The sequence below is a fragment of the Neoarius graeffei genome, chromosome 8 (genome assembly GCF_027579695.1).
Source record: "Neoarius graeffei isolate fNeoGra1 chromosome 8, fNeoGra1.pri, whole genome shotgun sequence".
NCBI classification, from domain to species: Eukaryota; Metazoa; Chordata; class Actinopteri; order Siluriformes; family Ariidae; genus Neoarius; species Neoarius graeffei.
The window spans coordinates 74,198,606-74,224,420 of NC_083576.1; the positions used below are offsets into that span (position 1 = coordinate 74,198,606).

At 41.2% G+C, this 25,815-nt stretch overlaps 1 protein-coding gene across 3 annotated transcripts in view; it reads left to right on the forward strand.

Annotated features, from left to right (window-relative positions):
* The window catches only part of ckap5 (cytoskeleton associated protein 5), a 120,472-nt gene extending 94,657 nt beyond the window's left edge, over window positions 1-25,815 (forward strand). Inside the window, exons 36-44 of one of the 3 annotated variants that reach the window (XM_060928229.1) lie at window positions 409-588; window positions 9,034-9,221; window positions 13,383-13,458; window positions 13,557-13,745; window positions 18,279-18,416; window positions 18,597-18,680; window positions 18,769-18,928; window positions 23,103-23,248; window positions 24,768-25,815. In XM_060928229.1, coding sequence (XP_060784212.1) covers window positions 409-588; window positions 9,034-9,221; window positions 13,383-13,458; window positions 13,557-13,745; window positions 18,279-18,416; window positions 18,597-18,680; window positions 18,769-18,928; window positions 23,103-23,248; window positions 24,768-25,013 — 1,407 coding nt within the window. In that variant the 3' untranslated portion in view covers window positions 25,014-25,815. The remainder of the gene's footprint in view (window positions 1-408; window positions 589-9,033; window positions 9,222-13,382; window positions 13,459-13,556; window positions 13,746-18,278; window positions 18,417-18,596; window positions 18,681-18,768; window positions 18,929-23,102; window positions 23,249-24,767) is intronic. The other 2 variants (XM_060928230.1, XM_060928231.1) reach the window with 2 other exon arrangements.

The following is a 25,815-nucleotide window of genomic DNA, read 5'->3' on the forward strand; positions in this document are numbered from 1 at the left end:
TTTTAATATTTAAGTATTTTTAAAAGCATATACTTCAGTACTTAAGTAAAAATTTGACTGGACAACTTTCACTTGTATCCGAGCAATATTTGACCAGTGGGATCTGTACTTTGACTTAAGTAATGTAGTTGGGTACTTTGTCCACCTCTGATGGTTTCTAAGTATAGAAGCTTCAGGCCTTATTTTCAGGATAAAATTAAACTTTGCACGCAAGTGGCTTCTCTTTGCGACACCTTATAGTACTGAAGACTCTCCTACCACTCTTTAGAGGCATACAACAACCGCAAGGCTGTAAGGTTATAATTAACTTTAGTATGCATTTATACTTGTGTGAAGTACAAGTTGATAACTGAATACGATTAGATTTCCAGTAATTTTTTTTTTTTTTTTTCCCCTCCCCGTTGATAGATTGATGAGGTTCTGCGGCAGGAAGACAAAGCAGAAGCCATGTCGGGCCACATAGACCAGTTCCTGATCGCCACGTTCATGCAGCTCCGCCTCATCTACAACACACACATGGCTGACGACCGGCTGGACAAGAAGGACATCTTCAAACTGTACAGCTGCATCATCGGCAACATGCTCTCGGTGAGCGACGACTCCTCCATCGATTAAAATCTAATCCATCAATAGCTCACCTGTTAAACTATTAGGGGTGAGCAGTACATTTATAGAGTTCTCAATAATAATAATAAAAAGAATCAGCTTTTGTTAAGTTCTGTAAATATAAATAACGTTGTGCCAAATTATAACACCACTTGGAGTAGATAGGAGCTGCATTAGCAGTTTTTATGTTTTTTTCCTGCAAGTTTCAATGACTGGGTTCGTTTTACTTCCCTCTGAATAACAAACCCAGTAAACAGAAAACGACGCTAAACCTCTGCTTCTGCCATCTGTCCGATTGTGTAACCTTGTACCGTATTTTCCGGACTATACGTCGCTCCGGAGTTTAAGTCGCATCAGCCAAAAAATGCATTATGAAGACGAAAAAACATATATACGTTGCACCGGACTATAAGTCGCACTTTTTTGAAGGGTTATTCTATCCATAGAATCTGTGATTGTATCTGATAAGCGGCGCGCGGTTACTGCGCGACTGCATTGTTTATTTAATAAACGAACAGCTGAGCAGTGATAACGCGCCCTTTGCCCTGTAAGTAGCCTAGTCTGATTATTTTAAATATCTACTACTATCTTTAATACTATCACTATCGTTATTACTAATAGCCTATATTATTATTATTATTATTATTATTATTATAACTAATATTAGTAGCCTATTACTGATGCATTAATCAGTTTGCTTTTAGAATATTTTTACCGGTAGGGCTTATTATCGCCCCATGGCTCTTTCATCTTTGTTATTAAAGCTGTAGTCATCATCGAGGAGAGTCATTCTTCATTTTTGTCGAATTTTATTTCATCAAATCAGAGGTCAAGTAGGCTATAGGTATATCATCTCCAAAGACAGGTACGATAGTAAAAACAACCGTCTAGTGAAAAAAAAAAAAAAACAACAACCGCTTTTAAATCCCCTACTTAAATCCTTAAAATGAGTCATTTAACTCATGTCTTGTGTGATCTGATCTCCAATGGTGAAATAAACCGGTTGTGATGAGTACAGTCTGTTATTTTAGAAGATAAATGTAATATATAATTTAATATATAGACTAATAAAAATGAATATTTTATAATATAATATCACGACATATTACTGTCTGTAACCGTTTGTCACTAAAGCGTTTTCTAAGATCATAATGTCTGATATTATTATTATTATTATTTATTTTACACACAATAAGTGCATGTGCGTACAGTTACAGTAAACCATCCCCCGCCCTTTTTTTTTTTTTTTTGAGTCGCCGGACCCACCCACCTCCTGCGTTCTGGGACCTCCCACTTCACAAATTAAGCACTGCCTAAAATCACTACATAACTTATTTAAATAACTATAGGCCTATCATTAATAATAAAACACAGGTCAATCAAGTTTATCAAGCTGATGATTTCACTCCAAATCAGCAAATCCATTGAATTCCTCATCCTCGGTGTCGCTTCTGAGCAACTCTGCCTCCAGCGGCAGATGAAGCGCCGTTTCCTCTTCTTCTGCGTGGCTGTCGTCAGACTCAGCATCAGCTCCAGTTATTCCGCGGTGAAAAAAAAAAACATATATACGTCGCACCGGAGTATAAGTCGCATGGCCAGCCGAACCATGAAAAAAAGTGCGACTTATAGTCCGAAAAATACGGTACTTTGATTAGACAATGTGTGATCAGTCTACTTCTAATGTCATCTCTGCATTTTTAGGGAGAAAATGATGCTGGGGTAAATACTCCATTTTGTTCATGTTCGCTACACCAGCGATTGAGACTGTAACATGCCTACAGACCCCTTCGCATGTTTGTAAACAAACAGACCGTTGCCAGGATGCGAGTGCAGCCTGGACTCAAACAATGGCGCTGCCCATAGACCGGCATTATGAGCTGTCAGATTATGCCAAACGATTGTCGTTACAAGATCGAGAATGCTACATAAATAAGTTAACTCTAACAAGTGGACATCGCCTGCCGGATCCGTATTTAATTAAATGTATTTAATTTGGTGCTGTCAAGCGATTAAAATATTTAATCGCGATTAATGTCGCGACTGTCATAGTTAACTCGCGATTAATCACAATTTAATCGCACATTTTTGTCACATGAAAAACCATTGTAATTTTCTTATCAGCATAAAAAAGTGAATGGGCTTGCTCACCGTTCGAACTACGGGGGTACTCGGGGGATCCGAGATCCCCTGAAACAGACATGAGATCCCTTGAAAACATGATTTGGGAAATGTTGGGGGGTCTCTAAAATATTGGCAAAATGATGCTTATTGACATAGCAATCGTGTGTAACGGGAAGCATTTGCATATCCGAAGTGAGCGCGCGATGGAGATCCGCGCTCTGAGACAAGCGCAAGCACCCCACCCCCAGGGGAAAAAAAGGGACCCCCCGAAAATATCGGCATAGTTTGAACACTGGTTGTACCAATGGTTTTTTTTTTTTTTTTTTTTTTTTTAATTGCAGAGCATAACACGTCTTGTCTTGTCACAGCCACTGCAAAGTGGGGCTGGAGCCGCCGATGGGAAAACGAAACCTAAGCCGAGCACCGTGGCTCTTCGGGGGAGGGCAGAGTACTCTGGCTGTGCGGGGTGTGGCATCATGTCACAGAGCGTTAATCTCGCGATAAAAAAATTCTCGCCGTTAAAATTGAGTCAAGTTAACGCGTTAATAACGCGACATTTTTGACAGCACTAATTTAATTAAATGTATTATCTAGAGCTGTGCAATATATCGTATTTTTATCGCGATATCGATATTGGTGTCAAACGATATCAAAATTCATAATATCGATATGAAACGATTTTTTGTCATTTGTCGAAAGGGACGTGCACAATATTTCTACAATGGCAATAAAACAACAATAACATTGACGTGACAGTAAGGTAAAACGAACCCTTCTGTCCCCTAAGGCACACCGTAGCCTTGCATACGTCATCCATTCTACTCCCGCGATATCTCCGCAACAGTAAAAAATCAATTCTTCTGTTTTCATACGTGTCGGGTGATTTGATATATTGATTTGTTAATATGTTGTTTGATTTGCTTGCTAATAGTTATAATAATACAATTAACATATTTACGTCATATTTTTGGATGTGGGACTGGGTAATGTAAAAATGGCATCTACGGAAGAAAACAAGCACAACAATATTAGCACATATCCAGCTTGCTAGCCGTGTTAGATGTGTTAAACCGTGTGGATTTAAGTGGAATAATTGCGAGTCGTCCTGTGGTCAAGGCAGCGTTTTAAGGTAAGGCAATTTGGTTATTATTGTTGCCCGCCGCGGCATGTTTACTTGGGTTCATTTGATTTTGACTTGTGCATCTGCAGCTAGCATCATGCTTTGAAGTAGGTTCTGCTAAGGACGGGTTTATTGCGCGATGTAGACGGACTCAGATGGAATTACATTGTTTTTAAAATTCCGTGCGCTTAAAACGGTGTCCCCCTGCTAATCATGTAGCCCTAATCATGTGTCGCTTTTACTTTTCGAGTGAAATATCTCTGCAAATGGTATTTCAATGCTGACATGCCAAAAAGATAGCGGAGTCCACATTTGGAAGATGAAGGAAGAGAAGCCTGATGCTTGAAAATAGATCGCTTAATCCACAACGCATATCTGTATTTGAGACATAACCTGCAACTAGTGGGGATGTTTTGGAATGACTGTGCATAGGGTGTTTTTGGCCCCAGAACACTAACCCACAGTAGTAGGAGGACTACTGGGTTCGTGGATTTTGTCTGTTGACTGAGCGAAGCATGGTGTTTGCCTTGTGCCATTTCACGTAGCATCTAGCCGCAGTGCCACCTACACTTTCAGGGAATGTTTACATGCCGCTGAGCTATTTTCATGCATGTTAATTCTTAAGGACTTGTCTCTATATTGTGCGTGTTCACACACGGACTGGCCATCGGGAGTAGCGGGAGTTTTCCCGGTGGTTCAGCGTGGGCCGGCGGAGAAAAAAACAAAACAGTTGCGCGCTGGCCTTTAATATGATAAGCAATGTTAACAGTTTCTTTAAGAAACTGTTAACATTGTTTATTACAGTTGCGCGCTGGCCTTTAATATGATAAGCAATGTTAACAGTTTCTTAAAGAAACAGTTAACATTGCTTATTACAGTTGCGCGCTGGCCTTTAATATGATAAGCAATGTTAAGTTTCTTTAAGAAACTGTTAACATTGTTTATTACAGTTGCGCGCTGGCCTTTAATATGATAAGCAATGTTAAGTTTCTTTAAGAAACTGTTAACATTGTTTATTACAGTTGCGCGCTGGCCTTTAATATGATAAGCAATGTTAACAGTTTCTTAAAGAAACTGTTAACATTGCTTATCATATTAAAGGCCAGCGCGCAACTTTTTTTTTTTTTTCTCCGCCGGCCCACAAACTCCCGCTACTCCCAATGGCCAGTCCGTGTGTGTGCGTGTTTTAATGTTGGTGTCTTAACAACACACAAGCTTACGTTGTAGTGTGTGTGTGAGAGAGAGAGATTTTATCCTTGGCTGGCTACGAGCCAGTGTGGACGTTGCGCAGTAATCACTGGTAATACCGGCGCTGGCTCCAGCCTCTGTGATCGGAAATGTTGAGTGAGGAGAACGTGAGCCTTGTGCAGGCTATAGGACCTATGCAAAGTACGCGCTTGCACAGTAAATAGTTTAAGTAAAAGGCGTTTCAGGGTACAACGGGAAGGGTTGACAGGTAGCCTATGAGGCCTGTACTATAAAAATGTGGCCCGGTGCCTCAGGTGTTGATGATCAGGGCTTTAAAAAAAGGTGTATAAATATCGTTTTAAAAATCGCGATATCGATATTTACTGAAAAAATCGTGATATTGATTTTTTCCAATATCGAGCAGCCCTAGTATTATCCGTATTTAATTAATTTAATTTAATTAAATGTGGCTTTAGCTACAACAGCAAATACCAACGCTAAACAGCAATTTGCAGGAGGTAATGGCATGAAAGGAATGATAGTGTAAAGAGTGCAGCTAAGAGAAATCAGAGCTGCGTAAAAAGCGAGAGGCAGAGAGCAGAAATGAAACTGAACGGGGCGGGAGCTAGGTTAGAGCAGTCAACGTAAGTTGGCATTTAGAGTGAGGGCACACAATTTTACCTTTCCATCCTTGCTTTAAAATTGTGATTTTCAGCATACACAAATAATGATGGCACAAAATCTGGACTGCTTGAGTCAAGCGAGACCTCTCCTACAAACAAAATTGCATGCAAAGCTAAGTTAACATGCTAACAATATTCATTACATTGTGTAACTATGACCCAGCTAATCAGACAAACGTTACCAAAGTATTTTGCTACATCAATAAACGAAGACTAGAAAGAATAAAAAAAGAAAGATTTAATAAATAGCCTGATTTTACCTGTGATGAAGTGGGCGCTGCAAACCCGCGCATTTTTGATAGTACTTTCATCCCAGTCTACACGTTTGATGGCTTGTAGCCATAGACGTCGGCGATTTTTTTTTTTTGGAATGGGTGAGATCCTGCTGGAATTCTGAACATTTTAACCCCATCACTGCTACGATTCCGACACCCAACAACACAACAACTAGGCATTTCTTCTCGTCTCTACCGTCGCTGAGTCTTTTTTGGGTCCAGGCTGCGTGCGCAATTTCCTCTTACGTATGAATGACGTTTACTGCGAAGGGGTCTACTGATGACGTGTTACAGAAAAGTCACTAAAGTGGGCCGAGAGGTAACAGCCCATTGTTAGGGGGCGTGTCATTGTGTGTAATCACATGGCTGGATAAGTCTACAGCACTGGGCTTGTTAGTTAGCCCATAGCCTCGCTTCATATTATTGTGTGTGTGTGAGGGGGGGTCCCCCCCCCGAAAGACCCAAAGGGGGATTGTGTCATGGCGATTTCCGCCCGTCCGTCCCAGGAAGGGTGCTCACCTTCTGAAATCAACTCCAGACAATTTTTAGAGGAATTTCAAGAAACTTGCCAGGGTTCTTTGTTGTATGTCGGTAGTACGCATATTGAAATTTCGTTAAAATGGGTCACATTTTACCAGAGTTACAGCCCTTGATTAACAAAAATCATACTTTGACAATTTCATGAGGGTGTGTTTTCCTTCCGAAATCAACTCCTCTCACAATTTGTGGAGGAATTTCACCAAACTTGGCAAAGGCATTATGTGTCAGTAATACGCATGTTGTTATTTTTGTTCAATTTGGTCGCATTTTACCAGAGTTTTGTGGCCCTTGATTAACAACCTTGTACTTTGACAACTTCATGAAGGTGTGTTTTGCTTTCTGACATCAACTCCTCCGCTCATGATTTTTGGATGAATTTCTCAAAGCTTGGCAAAAGGGCCTCGTTATATGATGGTAATACACATTGCGATTTAATTTCATTTGTGAAAATTTTACCCGAGTTTTGACCCTTGATTAAATAACTTTGACAATTTCATGAGGGTGGACGTGCTTCTGAAATCAACTCCTCTCACAATTTTTGTGGAGGAATTTCACCAAACTTGGTAAAAGGCTTTGTTATATGACGGTTATATGCAGATTGAAATTTCGTTTAATGTGGGCAATTTTTTTTTTTTACCAGAGTTATGCCCTTGATTATTAAAGGTCCCATGGCATGGTGGTTTGTTGATGCTTTAAACGGGCTCGTGGAGGTTTCCGGATGTTATATCCGCAGTCTTTCTCGAAATGAACCCTCGGCACGTAAATATAGCCTCCTGGGAGAAAGCCCCATTTCAGCGCTTTTCCCAGTGCATCATTTTGCTAATGAGAAGCAGGAGGCGGGGAAGGGTAGAGGGTGGGGGCGGGCCATGGGGGGAGGGGGAGGGGCTTGATCAAGCTGCGCGCGCACATACTCGCTGCTATCAGCGCCTGTAGCCACGCTGCCCCGTTCTCCCTCGGACTCCTTTCGTAAACTCAACGTGACACAGAGAACAGAGTGTGAGAGTGTTCGGAGTGGTAGTTTACGAACGTATAATACCCTAGGCTTGAACACGCACTCCATAACCAAAGAGGATAGAAGCAGCAACTACAGCAACATATCGCTTATCCAACAGAAGACATGCATTGCGGAGCAATAGTCAAACATAAGCTCATAAGTTACAGTCAATTTCCAGACTAAACTCAGTTTAACAGAGCATGCTGCATGCTCTTTAGTTTTGTAGCGCAGAGTACCTGGCTAACTGCAGGAAGCGGTTAGCTGCACAGCTAAATGTAGCCATTGCTAGGCTAACGCACCAATTTTAAAACACGGCAAAACGATCAGTTATACACTTACTTGTTCGGTGTTTGTTGCTGATGCGGCAGGGATGCTTGGTACGGACCCAGGCTTCAGTGACAGTTGATGTGCAAAACCTGCCCTGTACTGTCCCAAGTTGTGGAAACATTCCTCGGGAAAATGCTTCCAACAAACATACACCGTCTTAGGTAGACTCGACGGCGTATTATTGGAGTAAATAAAATTAAGCCACTGTGTCTTCAGGGGCTCTCCCGTCGGCAGTAAAAACAGACTCTTTTCTGTGTTGTCACATCCATGTACAGCGCAATTTCCATGTTTCGCTCGCTTAGGTGATGCCATGTTGTTGTGTCCTCCCTCTATGGTCTCCTCACTACAACTGGGCGGGGCAATCCATACAGTGGGTGGGAATCCAGAGGGGGGGCGTGAGGATCATCTCCCTTGCTGACGTAGTAAAGGGAAGAGCTTATCAACATGCCGTTTTGACGCGCCATTCTCAAATGTTGGGCATAGTTTGGTTTACACATTATGAAATTTCTAGCCACTGGGGTGACTTAAGAAGGTCAGAGGAACTCATTTTAACGTTAAAAAAACTCAAAGTGAAAATTTCATGCCATGGGACCTTTAACAAACTTGTACTTTGGCAATTTTATCAAGGTGTGCTTGCTTTCTGAAATCAACATCCCTCACAATTTTTGGAGGAATTTCATGTAATTTGGCAAAAAGTTCCCCCCACTGGCCGAAAGGTCCGAGGGCGATTATGTCGTGGCGATGTCCGTCCATCCCGGGAAGGGTACTCACCTTCTGAAATCAACACTCTCTGTTTTTGGAGGAATTTCACAAAACTTGACAGGATTCTTTGTTATATGTTGGTAATGCATGTATTGCAATTTTGTTCAATTCAGTCGCATTTTACCAGAGTTATGAGGCAGTTGCTCGTGGGGGATATTGTACTGTCTGAGCACTCTTGTTTACGACTGCTGGTGGTGCTTTTGCACTTTGTTTAAAAAAAAAAAAATCAAAAATACTCTTCTTTTAAAATGTTTAACTGTACTGTAAATAAGACTGTGTCTGCCAAAAACAAAACCGTACATTTTGATTCTTTTTATCTTTTGAAAGACAGGGAGCTGCCCCTGCCTGTGAATCAGGACGACGCAGAAGTACTTATTTATGATTACAGTAATAAGAAGTGTTTGTTTGTGCGTTTAGTTGTTCTCTATGGAGAGTCTGGCACGGGAGGCGTCTATGGGTGTGCTGAAGGACCTGATGCACGGCCTGATCACGCTGATGCTGGACTCGCGGGTGGAGGACATCGAGGATGGCCAGCAGCTCATCCGCTCCGTCAACCTGCTGGTGGTGCGAGTTCTGGAGAAGTCTGATCAAACCAACATCTTAAGGTGAGCAGAACAAAGAAAAAAATACATGGGGGGGGGAATACACTGTTGATCAAAATTGCTGTTCAACAAAAAAAATCTAGCACCCGTAACGTTGTATGCCTTGTACCGCAAGGCTGTTGATTTGGTCAGAAGGTGTTGATTTAATTTTCCGTAACAGCAGCTCTGATTATATTCATTCTATTGCTTCTATAGTAGCAATTTGCACAGGAACTTGTGCAAATTGGATTTCTTATCAGATGCACATTCTTAAATGTGTAGTTCTTGATATGGTGAGGTTTTCGGTTTTATTCGGTTTGTTTAACAATTTTGGAAGGAGTGTCCACTGTTGGTGGTTTATAATTGTCAGAGGTAATACTGTAACTTTTCCACCACAGTAGAGCATTCAGGACTTTCGCTGTTTCTCAGTAACTTAAGTTGAATTTTTTTTTTTTTTTTTGGTGCCTTATTAATTTCAAGCGGGGAAAAGAGAGCATGCTGAGGGAATGCATGTTTATAGCTGCTATAACAGGGGTTTTCAAAGTGTGGGAGAGTCAGCCCCCCCTCAGAGAGCAAATAAACAACAGCGCCCCCCCTACAATTTTTGTTGTTGCTATACTTAATGTTCCATTCATATTTTAAAAAAAAAAAAAATGGTTGTTGTACACTTTTTTTTTATTTTACACATTTTAAACATCTGTGCTTTTTGAAAACATATTTTTTACACATTTAAAACATATGAGCTTTATTAAAACTTTTTTTTTTTACACATTTTAAACATCTGTGCTTTTTTTTTTTTAATCTTGTTTTACACATTTTAAACATCTCATAGCATCGTTAGCTAGCACCTCTTGGCAGACAACACACTGTGGCAGTGGAGCATCTTCAGATCCAGTCCATGAAAATCCAAACTTTAAATAATCGTGGTCATACTTCCTTCTTTTTTTGCTTGGCCCAGACTCCGTCTCCTCACTCACTGTAGCTTTAGGTACTAAAAATCAATCCATTTTGTCTCTGGCAAAGGCTAGCTGAAGTTCGCTAAATGTCCGCAATAGTAACTTATTCTGGTTTATTTTTCCTCACGTTGCACCCCCCCTGAAAAACTCTGGCGCACCCCACACTTTGAAAAGCCCTGTGCTATAACACAAGTGAGAACTGGAACTAACTTGTTTTGAGGATGTTGCGTTCATCTTAAATGCTGTTGTTTTTGGTATTGTCAGACAGGGCTCAAGACAAATCCATTACGTTGTGAATTTTGAGCATCGGTCAAAATTGGCCAAAATTCATATAATTCCCTTGTAAGGAAATCTCATCAAATGGCTTATAATTTTGTGTACAATGTGATGTTGCTTAAAAACTGCTGCAGTAACGAAAATTAGCATACCGGCTTAATTTTTCAAGCCGCATCTAGTGATTGTAATTGTTCCACCATAATTTTGAATATTTAATTACCTAATTAACATAATGTATGCCATTTTAAGGTACAGAAAGTTTAAACATATGAAAGCACACCAAAAATAGGCCAATTAGTAATGATCATCATTAAACCTTTTAATACATTTCAGATAGTTATTAATTTTTAAATCCAAAAATACTGGTCACTGGTAATATGGCAGCTGGACATGCCCACTCAGCCATACACCAGTGCATGAGTGGATACGTATTATTTACCAGCTGGGAGGACTGTATGGTGAAATACTGTGACCGAGGTCTTGAAAATACTGACCAAGGCCTCTGGGCCAAGGTCAGTATTTTCAAGGCCGAGGTCACGGTATTTCACGATACGGACCGACCTTAAGCTGGTAAATAAATTTAAATTTTTTTTTTTTCCTTTACCAAATTCTAACAGAAAATGAGTGCCCAAAAGGGAAACCATATTTAGAACAAACCTGCTACAAGCTTGTTTTCGGCTTTCTCCTGAAGTGTTTATTTCGTTTTCATCAGGGTAGTAAAACTCGCTTTTGCTGTGAACACTGTCGTTATCGCCATCCATGCTGTAAAATTTAATGCTATTATACCGAGAAATGCGAAAATAAATGTTGACAAAATTGCTACCATGTTTGTTGTTGTGAACGAGCGAGTCACCAAAGGTCCATAACCGGAGTCCGGATCGTACGATTCCGGACCGCTCGCGAGCCAATCGGAGCGCACAATTTAGATTAGATTAGATTAGATAGAACTTTATTGATCCCTTTGGGTTCCTTCAGGGAAATTAAGATTCCAGCAGCATCATTACAGGATAAACAGAGAATAGAAAATAGAGAAAAAACTTCTAGATAAATTTAAAGTATTTACTAGGGATCGACCGATATGTTTTTTTTTTTTTTTTTTTTTTTTTTTTTTTTTCAGGGCCAATACCGATTATTATGGAATTGGGATGCCGATAACCGATATGTGCAACCGATAAATGTAAACATTATAATTCACATGAAATTAAACATGGCACACACTGAGACAGACCTTCATATCCATGAAATGTATGTTTAATTGTAAAATTGAACATGAAATTTTGTGCAGGGAGATGCCAGCAGCATTTGTACAATAAAGTCAAACATTAGTTAGAATAACATGAGATAAAATAATAAAATAAATATTCACCAATAAAAAAATAAATCACTCCCTACTATATTACAGCTCACCATTTTCAGTGGAAAATAAATGAAAATACACTCTGGATTTTTTTTTTACACGAAGAACTAAGTAAGACTTACCAACTTCAAGTAGTTTTTAAATAACAAATCAAGTGTAGGGAGCTGCCTGCAGCATTTTTTAAAAAGTAAAATCAAACAAAGTAGGCGATCACTCCCTATTATGTAACAACTTAAGTAACCATCTACATTCTAATGCTTTTAATGCCCAAGCCTAATATTCCCAATTTAGGAGGATTATATTGTAGTGAAGGAAGCATTACATGTAGTTTCAGCGAGACTAGTTGGTTGTAGGCTAATTCAAGTGCTTCCTTCCGTAAGCCAAGTTTGCCTGGCCACACAGATGCAAATGGACAATTTTAATGAGTAGTAGATGAAGAATGTAAACATATAATGATGTTGTGCTTTTGCAACTTGTGTGTTTGTGACTTATTGCGGCAAAAGCAGCGTGTCCTTACCTTGAAGTGGGATCTGCTTCTGCCCGAGTGCCCATATGGCTGCCTTGAAACCGTTCACAGCGTTTAGTTACGCGTGTTGATTGGCTGTATCCCTTGTGCCGCTTCTGCCCGAGTGCCCGTACGGCCGCCTTGAAACAGTTCACAGCATTTAGCTACGCGTGTCGATTGGCTATATCTCTTGTGCCAAACAAATCAGATGTTGTGGTGGGCAGGACCGTGTTCTTGAACTCAGAGAGGCAAGTGCAGGAAAGGACGTGCAGTGACAGTCGCATTAGGAACGAAATGGCTGCAAAAAGGCATGTTATCGGCATATCGGTGGAAATTATGGCCGATACCGATAACCCTAAAAATGCAGAATATCGGCCCGATATATCGGCCAGGCCAATTATCGGTCGACCCCTAGTATTTACTTATACAAATATAAAAAGAATAAGATATGGGGAAAGGGGGGGCAGCATGATTTGATGGAAACCAGACTGGTTAAAAAAAAAAATCTCTTACCCCACCGTGTAATATCTCAAATTCAAGGTTTCTTCGTACTGATTCTGAACATGTTATCAAAATAAAGTTAGGATGTCCTGCAGAGACTGTTGCTGTGTAAATTTGCTCAGTGTAACCATGGAAACCAGGTCATCCAGTGCGCTGCGAGATTTTTCTCTGAACCCCAAGACGTGGTTTATAAATTTTAAAGGCGATTTTATGAAGATGGTGCCAAGAAAGAACAGTATGAATAACCTGGAAATACAAGTTGGCATGGGTTTTGTCACAGATATTTTTCCGTTAATAAAATGGTCATCTGAAATGGAAATTCAACATGGAAGGTTTTTATACATTCCAAAGTTTCTGAAATTAGTCCTCGATCACTGAAGTTCTTAAAACTGATGCATGTATAATGTAAGATAAGCTTTTAGTGTCGAAGATGATGCTAATGCAGTGCTGTCTGATACCATTTATCTTGAAAGCCTTGCATTAGAAGAAGGCAGCTCTTACCAAAGAAAACATTTCACCCCTAGCTTTGGAGTACGTCTGGCTAATGTGAAAAGTATGAGTTGCAGTGATGATGATGATGTGTGTTTCAGTGCTCTGCTGGTGCTACTGCAGGACAGCCTGATCACCACCGCAGGATCCCCCATGTTCTCCGAGCTCGTCATGAAGGTAAAGAAGACTTGCTGCAGTTGTTTACTTGAAAACGAACCGTACAGCAGTCCTCTTTGCGTATGACCGGGTGTTAAACGCTGCTCGCTCCTCTGCAGTGTCTGTGGAGAATGATCCGCTTCCTGCCCGAGACCATTAACAGTATTAACCTGGACCGCATCCTGCTGGACGTCCATAACTTCATGAAGGTTTTCCCTAAAGAGAAGCTGAAGCAACTGAAGAGCGACGTGCCGCATCGCACTCTAAAGACCTTACTGCACACACTCTGCAAGCTCACTGGGGCCAAGGTACAAACCTTCCACAACACGTCCCTTATTTTTGAAAGAAAGGCTAACGTAAGTGATCAAGGCTGAAGCAAATACAAATAGTGACCGCTGCGTACAGGATTAAAATACAGAACCTGTACAGTGTAGATCCCTTCAATATGTTTAATAATAGCTAGTGCATTACCTAATATTGTTTTGTAACCCTCACTGAAGCCAACCAAATTACATCGTGTCCATAATGGTTGTTCATGGCTCAATTTTTAATCTTAAATGGAAATCAGTTAATCAAGAAAGTCCTAGAGGGTACCATTTAAATGTTTCGCTGCAGAGCCAACAACACCAAGCCTCTTTCTAGTTCTTATAAGAATCCGAGGGAGAGCATGTGACGTACAAGTGCTGTTTGGTCAGAAGATGTACTGTCCACATGAAGATCGATATCGGCTTACTGAGAGACTTCTGCGGTTTGCAAGTTCATAGAATCTGTATTTCTTGAGGGTAACTGTAGATACTTTTATCCCTTTTTTTCCTCATCATGCACAACTTATTATTCAGTATTAGGGATGTTAACTGATGACCGTTTGACCGGTGGTTGACCGAATCAACGTCAACCAGTTAATTTTTTTTTGGTTGTCGGTGAAAAAAAAAAAATCAACCATTTTGAAGCTGCCGATTTTGGAGCGGAGAACCTGGAATTCTGTGTTGTAAACGCTTGGGCCATGCTATGCGGTGTAAGGACGACAGCTGACAAATCAGAAACACCCATTCAGTAATGTCCCGCCCTCCCGCCCCAGTTAAAGACAGCTGACAAATCAGAAACACCCATTCGGTCATGTCCCGCCCCAGTTGAACACAGCTGCCACTTGGCGAAAGAAAAAAGTGTAGACACAGGCTTTTTAGCTTACAAATTAATTATTATTAGAAGGCACATGGAGTTTAGTCCTGCCTTGGCCAGTGCATTCTGAAAGTATGTTTCGGTCTGTAGCCAACAATGCATGTTATTGCAGATCATATCTCTCCACACAAACTAAAGGCGCAGATGCCGACTTTTTCACGACTTTTTCATGGACTGTAACGGCATTTGCTTATGTAGTAATTTTAATACAGAATTTACTCTGATGAAATTATTCAGACACTCCAATGCACTGTTTGCATCCCTGTTTAAACTCATAGGTTAACCGACTTTAACCGGCTAATGAGGCTCGGTGGTCGGTCAAGATTTTTTTTTAGTTTTCGCCATCCCTATTCAGTATAGAGACAGAGTGCAACTGTGCAGGAAAAAGGGGGCTGCGATAGTGAGGTGAGAAAGAGTGCGCAGGCAGGGCGGAGCAGTTAGAGAAGGATTTCGGGAGTCATTTGTGATAGGAAAGTCCCAGCAAAAGTGAAAAGTAAGATGTATAAGACAGTAGTGAGACCAGCTGTGATGTATGGATTGGAGACCGTACCCTTAACGAAGAGACAGGAGGCAAAGTTGGAGGTGACGGAGTTGAGGATGTTAAGGTTTGCGATGGGAGGTTGGACAGGATAAGGAACGAGCACATCAGAGGGACAGCACATGTGGAGAGCTTGGGAATTAAGCTAAGAGAGATGAGACTGAGATGGTATGGGCACATCCTGAGAAGAGATGCAGAGCATGTGGGAAGGAGAATGTTGAGGATGGAGCTGCCAGGCAAACGAAAACGAGGAAGGCCAAAGAGGAGATGCATGGATGTGGTGAGAGAGGACGTGAAAGTGGCAGGTGTGGTAGAGAAGGATGCGGAAGACAGGGAGCAATGGAGACGAAAGATCCGCTGTGGCGACCCCTAATCGGGAGCAGCCAAAAGAAGAAGATAGAGACAGAGCGCAAATAAGTCCCACCCATTTTGGGGAGGAAAACATTTCAACACACTGTTGCCTCCTTAGAACTTTCATCAGCAAAGAAAAACCTGATCGATGCATAAAAACTGCTGTGTGATGGGATGCAGTACCAACAAGGTCAAGAGTTTTTATAAGCTGCCAAACCAAAAAATGACTATGAGGATATGAGGCATCCAAATACCAGTTTTAGGCTGTTATATTTCGGTAAGTTAGAGGTCCTGACTGGAAAATTATAATTCTGGGCAAAATGTTCTGTTTCGGCAGCACGGTGGTGTAGTGGTTAGCGCTGTCGCCTCACAGCAAGAAGGTCCGGGTTCAAGCCCCGTGGCCGGCGAGGGCCTTTCTGTGCGGAGTTTGCATGTTCTCCCCGTGTCCGCGTGGGTTTCCTCCGGGTGCTCCGGTTTCCCCCACAGTCCAAAGACATGCAGGTTAGGTTAACTGGTGACTCTAAATTGACCGTAGGTGTGAATGTGAGTGTGAATGGTTGTCTGTGTCGGCCCTGTGATGACCTGGCGACTTGTCCAGGGTGTACCCCGCCTTTCACCCGTAGTCAGCTGGGATAGGCTCCAGCTTGCCTGCGACCCTGTAGAACAGGATAAAGCGGCTACAGATAATGAGATGTTCTATTTCTCTTGCTATTGGGGTTTCAAGATGTTTCGCTGCTGCACGCGCGCGCACACCATGTATCCTGTGTGTGAATGTTTTGCCGAGATAAAGCGTCCCGCATTTTACGATTCTGGCGATTGCTGAAGCAAGCGAGCGACAAGATCATGTGAGCACTGTAGCGTGTGTGTGTGTGAGAGAGAGACCTAATTTTACCAAAAACAAATGAGCATGAGCAAACTGAGCGGACTCCGCTCTCACGCCAGCGGAAAAGAAAAGGAAAGCCTGCATAGTGAGTGCAACTGCAAGACGGAGCAAGGTTAGATGACATCATTTTTCTGGACAGATAACTAAATCATTCTCGCTAGTGCTTAGCTATCTTATGTTTTGATCTTACAGAGCAAGAAACAATAACACAAAAGCAATAACGGCTAAAAGATGTCTTCGTATTTTGTTTCACAGATCTGTTCGCGAATGTCAACCACAAATTGCATCCCTGCGACTCAGAACTCTCAAGTCGATACAGAGTCACGATGTTTTCCGCCTGTCGCCATCTTGGAGCGACGCAGTTCCATAGTTATGCTAATTAGTTAAAGCTCCACGTGTTTGGTAGCCTAGTAAACTAGACCCACCCACCTAGCGGCCAAAAATATTTTTGCCTAGCGAGTGGGTCTAGCCTCGCACCATATAAACAAAAACACCCCGGGCATCAAATCGTGTCCGCCAATCACAACGCAAGGTTTTTGTTTGGATTCTTTGGGCGGGCTTTTGCAGGAGTGACGACAAAGCTGCGCGACGCTGGAGAAAGCACAGCAGGAAAGATGGCTACGGCTAGTGAACAGCGCGCGTTTGACTCCGCTTTGGAATCAGTTTTAGAAGAATTAGACTTGGAGTTTTCGTTGAAACATGAGCAGGAAGAGGCTCTCCGCTCATTCCTTTTCAAGAAGGACGTTTTCACTGTTTTGCCGACCGGCTATGGCAAAAGTCTGATCTACCAGCTGGCTCCGCTCGTAGCCAAAAGGATGGGCTAGTTTGTGCAGTACGAAGAATTAATAAACAGCTTTGAAACATTACTTTTTGATTGTTTCTTATTTTCCCGTTATTTTAAATTTAAGGGAAATTATTTCACCAAACACCACTAAATAAAAACTCTCAAAAACGGTTTAAGCAAACCCTTGAAAAACACTTGGAAAAAAATGTGTATGTGGTACAGACTCCAAACTTGTGGTCATTATCTCCAAACTTCTTAATATCTAGAACCTGTTTATTAATTAATATGCATTTTGAAAAATTATTTATTTCAAGGCCTCCCCCACTGCTTTCTGTCGCTCTGACTACGTCACAGTCACTGTTGCGCTGATTGGTCAGAGCGTTGGCCTATACGCACAGAGACAGTTTGAAAGACAGCGGTTTGTTCCTCCTACCCGCTTCGGAAATGTCTACGGATCGAGGCCAGACTAAATATTCACATTCAGTCTGGCTTGCCAGGCTACGTGTTTGGCTCTTTCTATAGGGCCGTACTGTTTACATCAAGAGGGAGGATATTCAGTCCCAAAATGGGGAAAAGTGACCCTTAGGACATCAACATGATCGCATCTTGTCCGCATGATATTCTCTTAGTGAATGGGGGGGGGTGTGTTTTTTTTTTTAAAGCTTGGTACCAGCAATTTGCATATTGTGGCACCGACTGTTTTCTCATCTAGTGGGTGTCGTTTTCAGACTATGATGCTTTGTCTATCCATTTTTTGTCTCCTTAAAAGTCCGTCCGTCCCCCCTTCCCCCCTTGGCTTGGCAGCTTATAAAAATTTAGTTCTGGGTTGTTTACCTTGCTGATGGTGCATCCTGTCACACAGCAGCTTTTAGGCACATTTCAGTTTTTAGTAGCAGACTAAAGTGACAAGGAGGCACCTTCATGATGGAGAGCAATGAAATGGTTTTCCCCTCCAGTGGGTGTGGGTTCTAGAGTATGACGCATTGCATACTGTCTCTGTTTTAAAGACAGATATTTTATCTTCTAAACAAGTTTTAGATGCCTTTAAGGCATGCAAGTGTTCAGTAGCAATAGGAATTAATGTAATGCTTCACGTGTTTACACAGATACTGGATCATTTGTCCATGATCGAAAACCGGAATGAGTCGGAACTGGAGGCTCATCTGAGGCGGGTGGTGAAGCATTCAGGAAATCTCTCAGGCCTCAAGTCTGACCAGAACTCTGAGAAGGTGGCTTTACGATCTGTAGGTCACGCCATACATTTAATCCCTTTAAGTTTCATCAACTCGGTTTTGGTTTCAGCGCAGATCAGTTGAGATCATTTAGTTTGCTAGAAAACCCTGGAATTTTATGACTGGAGTAGTCATGCATGTAATTTTATATAATAAGATATATAATGCTCTCTCAACTTTTACTGCTTACAGGACGATAAAGTGATCAAAGCAAAAGTGAGCGACATCCTCTCCGAGATCTTCAAAAAGATCGGTTCAAAAGAGAACACTAAAGAAGTAAGAGCTCCACTTATTTTTACACTCATGCTCCATGTGTTTAGCAGCTTGAGCATATGGTTTTATTTATTTTTCCTCTCTCTCTCAGGGCTTGACTGAGCTGTATGAGTACAAGCAGAAGTATTCAGACGCTGACTTGGAGCCCTTCCTGAAGAACACATCTCAGTTTTTCCAGAGCTATGTTGAGCGCGGTCTACGTATGATTGAGTCGGAGCGGGAGGGGAAAAGCCGCCTGCAAAGTTCTTCAGGTAAAAGAAAAGAAACTTGAACACATTAGCTCAGGGCTTTTCAAAGTGTGGGGCGCGCCTCCCCTGGGGGGCGCCAGAGTTCTTCGGGGGGGGGGCGCAATGTGAGGAAAAATAAACCAGAATAAGTTACTATTGTGGACATTTAGCGAACTTCAGCTAGCCTTTACCGGAGACAAAATGGATCGATTTTTAGTACCTAAAGCTACAGTGAGTGAGGAGACAGAGTCTGGGCCAAGCAAAAAAAACAGAGCCTCCAGGATGTTGCGATTTGCAACTTCAACGCAAATTCAACCAATCCCCGCGAATTCAGGGCGGTGTTGCAATTATATCCAATCACCGCAACTGTCCCGCAAATTTGACCAATCGTTGGCGTCATCTTGAGGTGACGTCGACAAACTACCTTCCGCCTTACTTCCGTGTATACGTTCAAGAGAAACAGCATGCGCGCAGTGTTGCCAGATTGGGTGGTTTCAAGTGCATTTTGGCGGGTTTTGAACATATTTTGGGCTGGAAAACGTCAACAGTATCTGGCAACACTGTGCGAGTCAGTGTTTATATAGGCTTAAATTCTGTTACTGAAAGTGTGTTATGTTTACAGTGAAGGACTGCGTGCACTTTACATTATTTTTTTACTTAATACAAGAAATTAATGGATGCCAACATTTTTGCCAAAATGGTATTTTATTTTCCATTGTTTAGGCAGCTTCAGCATCATACTGTGAGATTCTGTTCAAATTGTTTTTTTCTTCTATGAAGCCTGAGCCATTTATTTTATTAGTTTATAATTATTGTTTAATTTAGTCTTCAGGAGAGACTGCCTGCACACAGTACTAGTATTAATAGTGTTTTTTTTTTTTTTCTTGCATGAAAGCTGAGGCATTTATATTATATTTTAAGGTAACTTCATGTTGTGCTGTGAGGTTCTATGCACTTTAACTTTTGAACCAACAGGTGCATTTGGATAAGTAAAGCCTATTTTTCTGCATTTTTGTAGTCCTGGTAATCTTTTATACTGGTAAAGTTGTTTATAGGGCCATTTCTCAGTGTCTCTTTGGTTTTTTTTAATCAATAGTTTTTCAGTAATAACTTAATATTTAACATATCACTCAATTTTAATCACAAAAAGAGAAAATCGCAACAATTTCTCGCAACTTTCACTTCCTCCCGCAATGTAATCGCAAAAAAACCTAAAAAACACCGCAACTTTCATCGCAATTTTTTGGAAACCCCCGCAACATCAGACATTTTGGCCCGCAACAATCACAAAAAAGGCCCGCGGAATCCTGGGGGGACTGGAAAAAGAAGGAAGTATGACCACGATTATTTAAAGTTTGGATTTTCATGGACTGGATCTGAAGATGCTCCACTGCCACAGTGTGTTGTCTGCCAAGAGGTGCTAGCTAGCGATGCTATGAGAGGTTTAAAATGTGTAAAACAAGATGTTTTAAAAAGCACAGATGTTTAAAATGTGAAAAAGAAAAAAATAAAAATGTGTACAACAACCATTTTTTAAAAATACGAATGGAACATTAAGTATAGCAACAACAAAAATTGTAAGGGGGGCGCTGTTGTTTATTTGCTCTCTGAGGGGGGGCTCACTCTCCCACACTTTGAAAACCCCTGCATTAGCTCATGGTGCTACAGGGGTGTCTCTTGTACAACCCTGTTTCCAAAAAAAAAAGCTGGGACACTGTGTAAAATGTCAAGAAAAGAAGAATGCAAATCATGGAAACCCTATATTTCATTGAAAATAGTACAAAGGCAACATATCAAATGCTGAAACTGAACTTTTTTTTTTTCTTTTAATAAATGCTTATTTTGAATTTAGTGCCAGCAAAATGTTTCAAAAAAGTTGCGACAGGAGCAATAAAACAACTGGGAAAGTTGTTGTGTAATGCTTAAACTAATTAGGTTAATTGGCAACAGGTCAGTAAGATGAGTGGGTATAAAAAGCGCATCCCAGAGAGGCGGAGTCTCTCAGAAGTAAAGATGGGGAGGGGTTCACTGCTCTGTGAAAGACTGCGTGAGCAAACAGCGCAACAATGTAAGAATAACGTTCCTCAATGTAACCTTGCAAAGAATTTGTGGATTACATCATCTATGGTACATAATATCATTAAAAGATTCAGAGAATCTGGAGAAATCTCTGTATGCCAGAGACAAGGCTGAAAATCAACATTGGATGCCTGTGATCTTCAGGCCCTCAGAAGACACTGCATTAAAAGCAGACACGTGTCTGTCGTGGAAATCGCTGTATGGGCTCAGGAACACTTGAGAAAACCATCGTCTGTGAAAACAGTTAATTACTGCATCCACAAATGCAAGTTAAAACCAGATATAAACAATATCCAGAAACACTGCCACCTTCTCTGGGCCCGAGCTCTTTTACGATGGATTAAGGCGAAGTGGAAAATTGTCCTGTGGTCTGACGTGTCAAAAGTAGAAATTCTTTTGGGAAATCATGGACACTACATCTTCCAGGCTAAAGAGGAGAGGGACCATCCGGCTTGTTATCAGTTCAGAAGGCAGCATCTGTGATGGTATGATGGTGCATTAGTGCACAGGGGTAGCTTGTACATCTGGGAAGGCATCATTAATGCTGAATGATATAGACACGTTTCAGAGCAATATGCTGCCATCCAGACAAAATCTTTTTCAGGGAAGGCCTTCCTTCTTTCAACAAGGCAATGGCAAACCACATTCTGCATGGTTCCGTAGTAAAAAAAAAAAAGTCCAGGTGCTAAACTGGCCTGCCTGCTGTCCAGACCTGTCTCCCATTGAAAACATTTGGTGCATTATGAAGTGCAAAATACAACAAAGGAGACCCTGATCTGTTGGACAACTGAAATTGTATATCAGGCAAGAATGGGACAACATTTCTCTTTCGAAACTACAGCAATTGGTCTCCTCAGTTCCCAAACGTTTACAGTGTTGTTAAAGGTAGAGGTGATGCAACACAGTGGTAAACATGCCCCTGTCCCAAGTGTTTTTTGTTTGTTTTTTATATAAATAAATGTGTTGCAGACAGCATATATTTTTCAAAAAACAATAAATTTTCTCAGTTTCAACATCTGATATATTGGCTTTGTACTGTTTTCAATGAAATATCGGGTTGCCATGATTTTGCAAATTATCTCATCTCATTATCTCTAGCCGCTTTATCCTGTTCTACAGGGTCACAGGCAAGCTGGAGCCTATCGCTGACTACGGGCGAAAGGCGGGGTACACCCTGGACAAGTCGCCAGGTCATCACAGGGCTGACACATAGACACAGACAACCATTCACACTCACATTCACACCTACGCTCAATTTAGAGTCACCAGTTAACCTAACCTGCATGTCTTTGGACTGTGGGGGAAACCGGAGCACCCGGAGGAAACCCACGCGGACACGGGGAGAACATGCAAACTCCGCACAGAAAGGCTCGAACCCGGACCTTCTTGCTGTGAGGCGACGGTGCTAACCACTACACCACCGTGCCGCCCTGCAAATTATCACATTCTAATTTTATTTACGTTTTGAACAGTGTCCCAACTTTGTTGGAATTGGGGTTGTAGGTCATGGGGCAGCGACTCCCTCTGGGTGTAGCCTGTTCACGTTTTGTTTCCTAAGGTCGAATACAGGCTACAGGTTTTATTGATTGATTTTGTAATAAAACCGATGAGAATATTGAACTAAGCAGTTTTAATAGTCAAGAATCAAACCCTGGATATACAACTGGTTTTACTTGTCAGCATGTTGGATTTTTCCCTTTACATCATAACTGATTTTTGTTTTGAACCGATGCTTTAAAGCAGGGGTGTCCAAACTGATCCATAAAGGGCCGTGCGGCTGCAGGTTTTCATTCCAGCCATGCAGCAGCACACCTGACTTGGCTCATTCAATCAACTGAACTGTCTTCACACAGTCAAATACTTGCAGCCACACCCACCCTTGATTAAAGGGTGGGTGTGTCAGTTGATTGAATAAGCCAAATCAGGTGTGCTGCTGCATGGCTGGAATGAAAACCTGCAGCCACACGGCCCTTTATGGATCAGTTTGGACACCCCTGCTTTAAAATGTCAAACTATCAGCTTGTGAATTGTCATCACTGGTTATTGTGTATCTGTACTGCATGACGGTTTTGTTTGTGTGTACTGTGCTAATTTATTCACGCCTCTTGTCTTGATGCAGTGATTCCACAGCACAGCGTGGATTCTGCGTACCCCTCTAATCACAGCTCCATGTCCGTCAGCAGTAATGGGGAGGATCTAAAACCTGCTGTTTACTACGAGAGACTGAAGATCCTTCGACAACGCCACGGACTTGAGAATGCTAAGGTTTCAACTACATGCCATTTATCAAATATCATATTTGTGCCTTTTGTTGTTCTTGCTAAGGTCACATGATTTGACAGGGCTCCCATGGGTCATGAAATTTTCTGGAAGGTCATGGAATCTTAAAGTCTATTCCGGACATGGAAAGTCAGAGGATTTGATCATATTTTGGACAAGTCGTGTGAATACATCAGTGAATTTTCTTCGTAGCGTGTTTAAATTTTAGTTACCATTTTGGAAAAATGGCATTATTTTCCATGCAATAACAGAGAACCTTTTTTTTTTTTTTTTTAACTGAGAACATATGTGAATTAGTAAATAAAGCTCGCAAATTGATGGGTTTAAAATACTGTGGCTGGTTTTTGTCTGTTCAGCATAAAGGCAGCCTGTGTTTCTGTTCATTAAAGGTCATGGAAATTCAGTTTTTCAGTCAATGAAAGTCCGGGAGCTTGACCTTTGACTTGGAGTGGGAACTCTGATTTGATGGATAAATCCTAAATGCAAATTAAGAATTTAAAGACTCTGGCTGGAAATTAAAATTGCAGCTCCCGCTGGCTGTAGTTGAGCAGCTAAGACATGTTCGGTGTCTGAAATTTGATTCCTTATTTTTGCATTTGAGTTCTGACGTAATGTGGTGAAGTTAATAGAAGTTTTTAGGCACCATTTTAGTGTACAAAATGTTTGCTTAAATAATCCCTTCTTCCTGTATTGACTTTATTGATCATTCCTTAAAGGGGAACTGAAGTTATTTTTAAACTTGCTTTATTTCTGAATTAACATGTTATTTAATTACGTTTTCAGTTTTAGTAACCTTATATCGTGACTCGTATTGGCAACTAATTGCAATTAAATATTATACTTATCGGCCGATTCGGTTTTTAGCCATGTTGAATTTGGTTCGTTTGGTCCACGGCAGGCGTCGCTTATCCGCGCGATCTTCACGAGACTTGAAGTGTCAGCCAGGTGTCAGCGCCGCCATTTTGAAAACTGTTTTCCAAATGAAATATTGCACAAAAACGAGTTTAAATGACGATTACTGCCTACTCTTTTCAAACTTTCCTGATTGCTATCAAAACAAGCAAAACTTCCGGCTTGATTACATCAGCATTCGAAAGAAGGTTCGCGCGTCTTTTGACAACGTTGGCAGATGTTGGTCACTTTGATTTCCGCTGTACGTTTTACTTCCGTCCTACGATGTCTCGCACAGGTCTCAACAAATCTTGTTTACGGCCGTTGCTTTGACATATGGACTGATATATTACAGAGCATATTTCAAACACTCAGAACTTGCTATAGCAGCGACAAAATAGCGATCAAAAATGCATTCCTATATTTAATAAAATGAGAAATATAATTTTGATGATAAATTTGCCTTCAGTTCTCCTTTTAGTGAAGGACTTTATTTAATGCAAAACTGAATTGAAAAATGCTCACTGATTCTAATGAATAGTTGTAGTAATGACCCACTTTTAACATCTGTTTCATAAACGACCATTAAATTTGAGTCTTATTTCATCCTCAGCAACAGCAGCAGCAGCAACAGCAGCAGGAAGACGAGCGTCCTCTGTCCTCCCTGCTGTCCCGGCCGCCCCTGGCCTCCTCCACTGATATGCTTCACAGTAAGCTGTCGCAGCTGAAAGAGTCACGCGAGTCACAGCTGCAGCAAGAGCAGTCGCGCTCCCACAGCCCGGGCCGTGCCTCGTCACCTGCCTCCAACCTCGATGACCTCAAAAAGAGGCTTGAGCGCATCAAGAGTAACCGTCAATAGAGACGAGCTCATACGTGTACACACCCCGCCCTCGTCCCCGTCCTGCATCTAGTTAACTACAGCTAGCTAAACTGCTAACCTCTGCTAAGTCGAACTAGTCTTCTCGGCACTGCCCTCAGCTCAGCCGTTTTTATTTTTTCAGGTCTGGTTTATGTATAGATTAACATTGAAAATAGGGAAGAAAAAATAAAACCACAGGTGTGTCCCATTGTATAATATGAAGTAAACTGCATTTCTGCTTGTTTAGTATTGTGCACAATTGTTTTAATTTTTTTTGTATATACTGACTGGACTGTTGTTAACAACTCCAGGCTTTTCTGTGTCATGTTTAGGAGTTACAGTGGATGTTCAAAAGTGCTGTAATGTGTGTCACCTGGAGATTTCCAGACGTCCTCTCTCGTCTATTTTTATTATTTAAACAGAAACACAAAAATTTCCTTCTCTCCAGGTCTCCACTGGGTTTCTCTGCCCATTTAGAGTTTCAGTTTTGCTTTTTCTGCCACTGAAGTGCTTGAAGGATTTTATTTGTTCTTTAACTTAAGGAGCATGGCATGAAGTATGTGGTTTGTTTTGGGTTTTTTTGTAAATAGTTTGCATTACTAAGACCTGTTTAGTTAATAATTAATTACATTTTTGGTTAATAATATTTCAACATCTTGCACACGAGGGCAAAATGTTGGCCATTCTGATGCATCGTTTTTGTATTTCATTCAAGTAGTGTTATTGCTATTGAGTTTAAGTGTATAATCTATTAGTGAAAATGGCAATAAAGATTTTTTTAATATAATGTAACAAACTATAA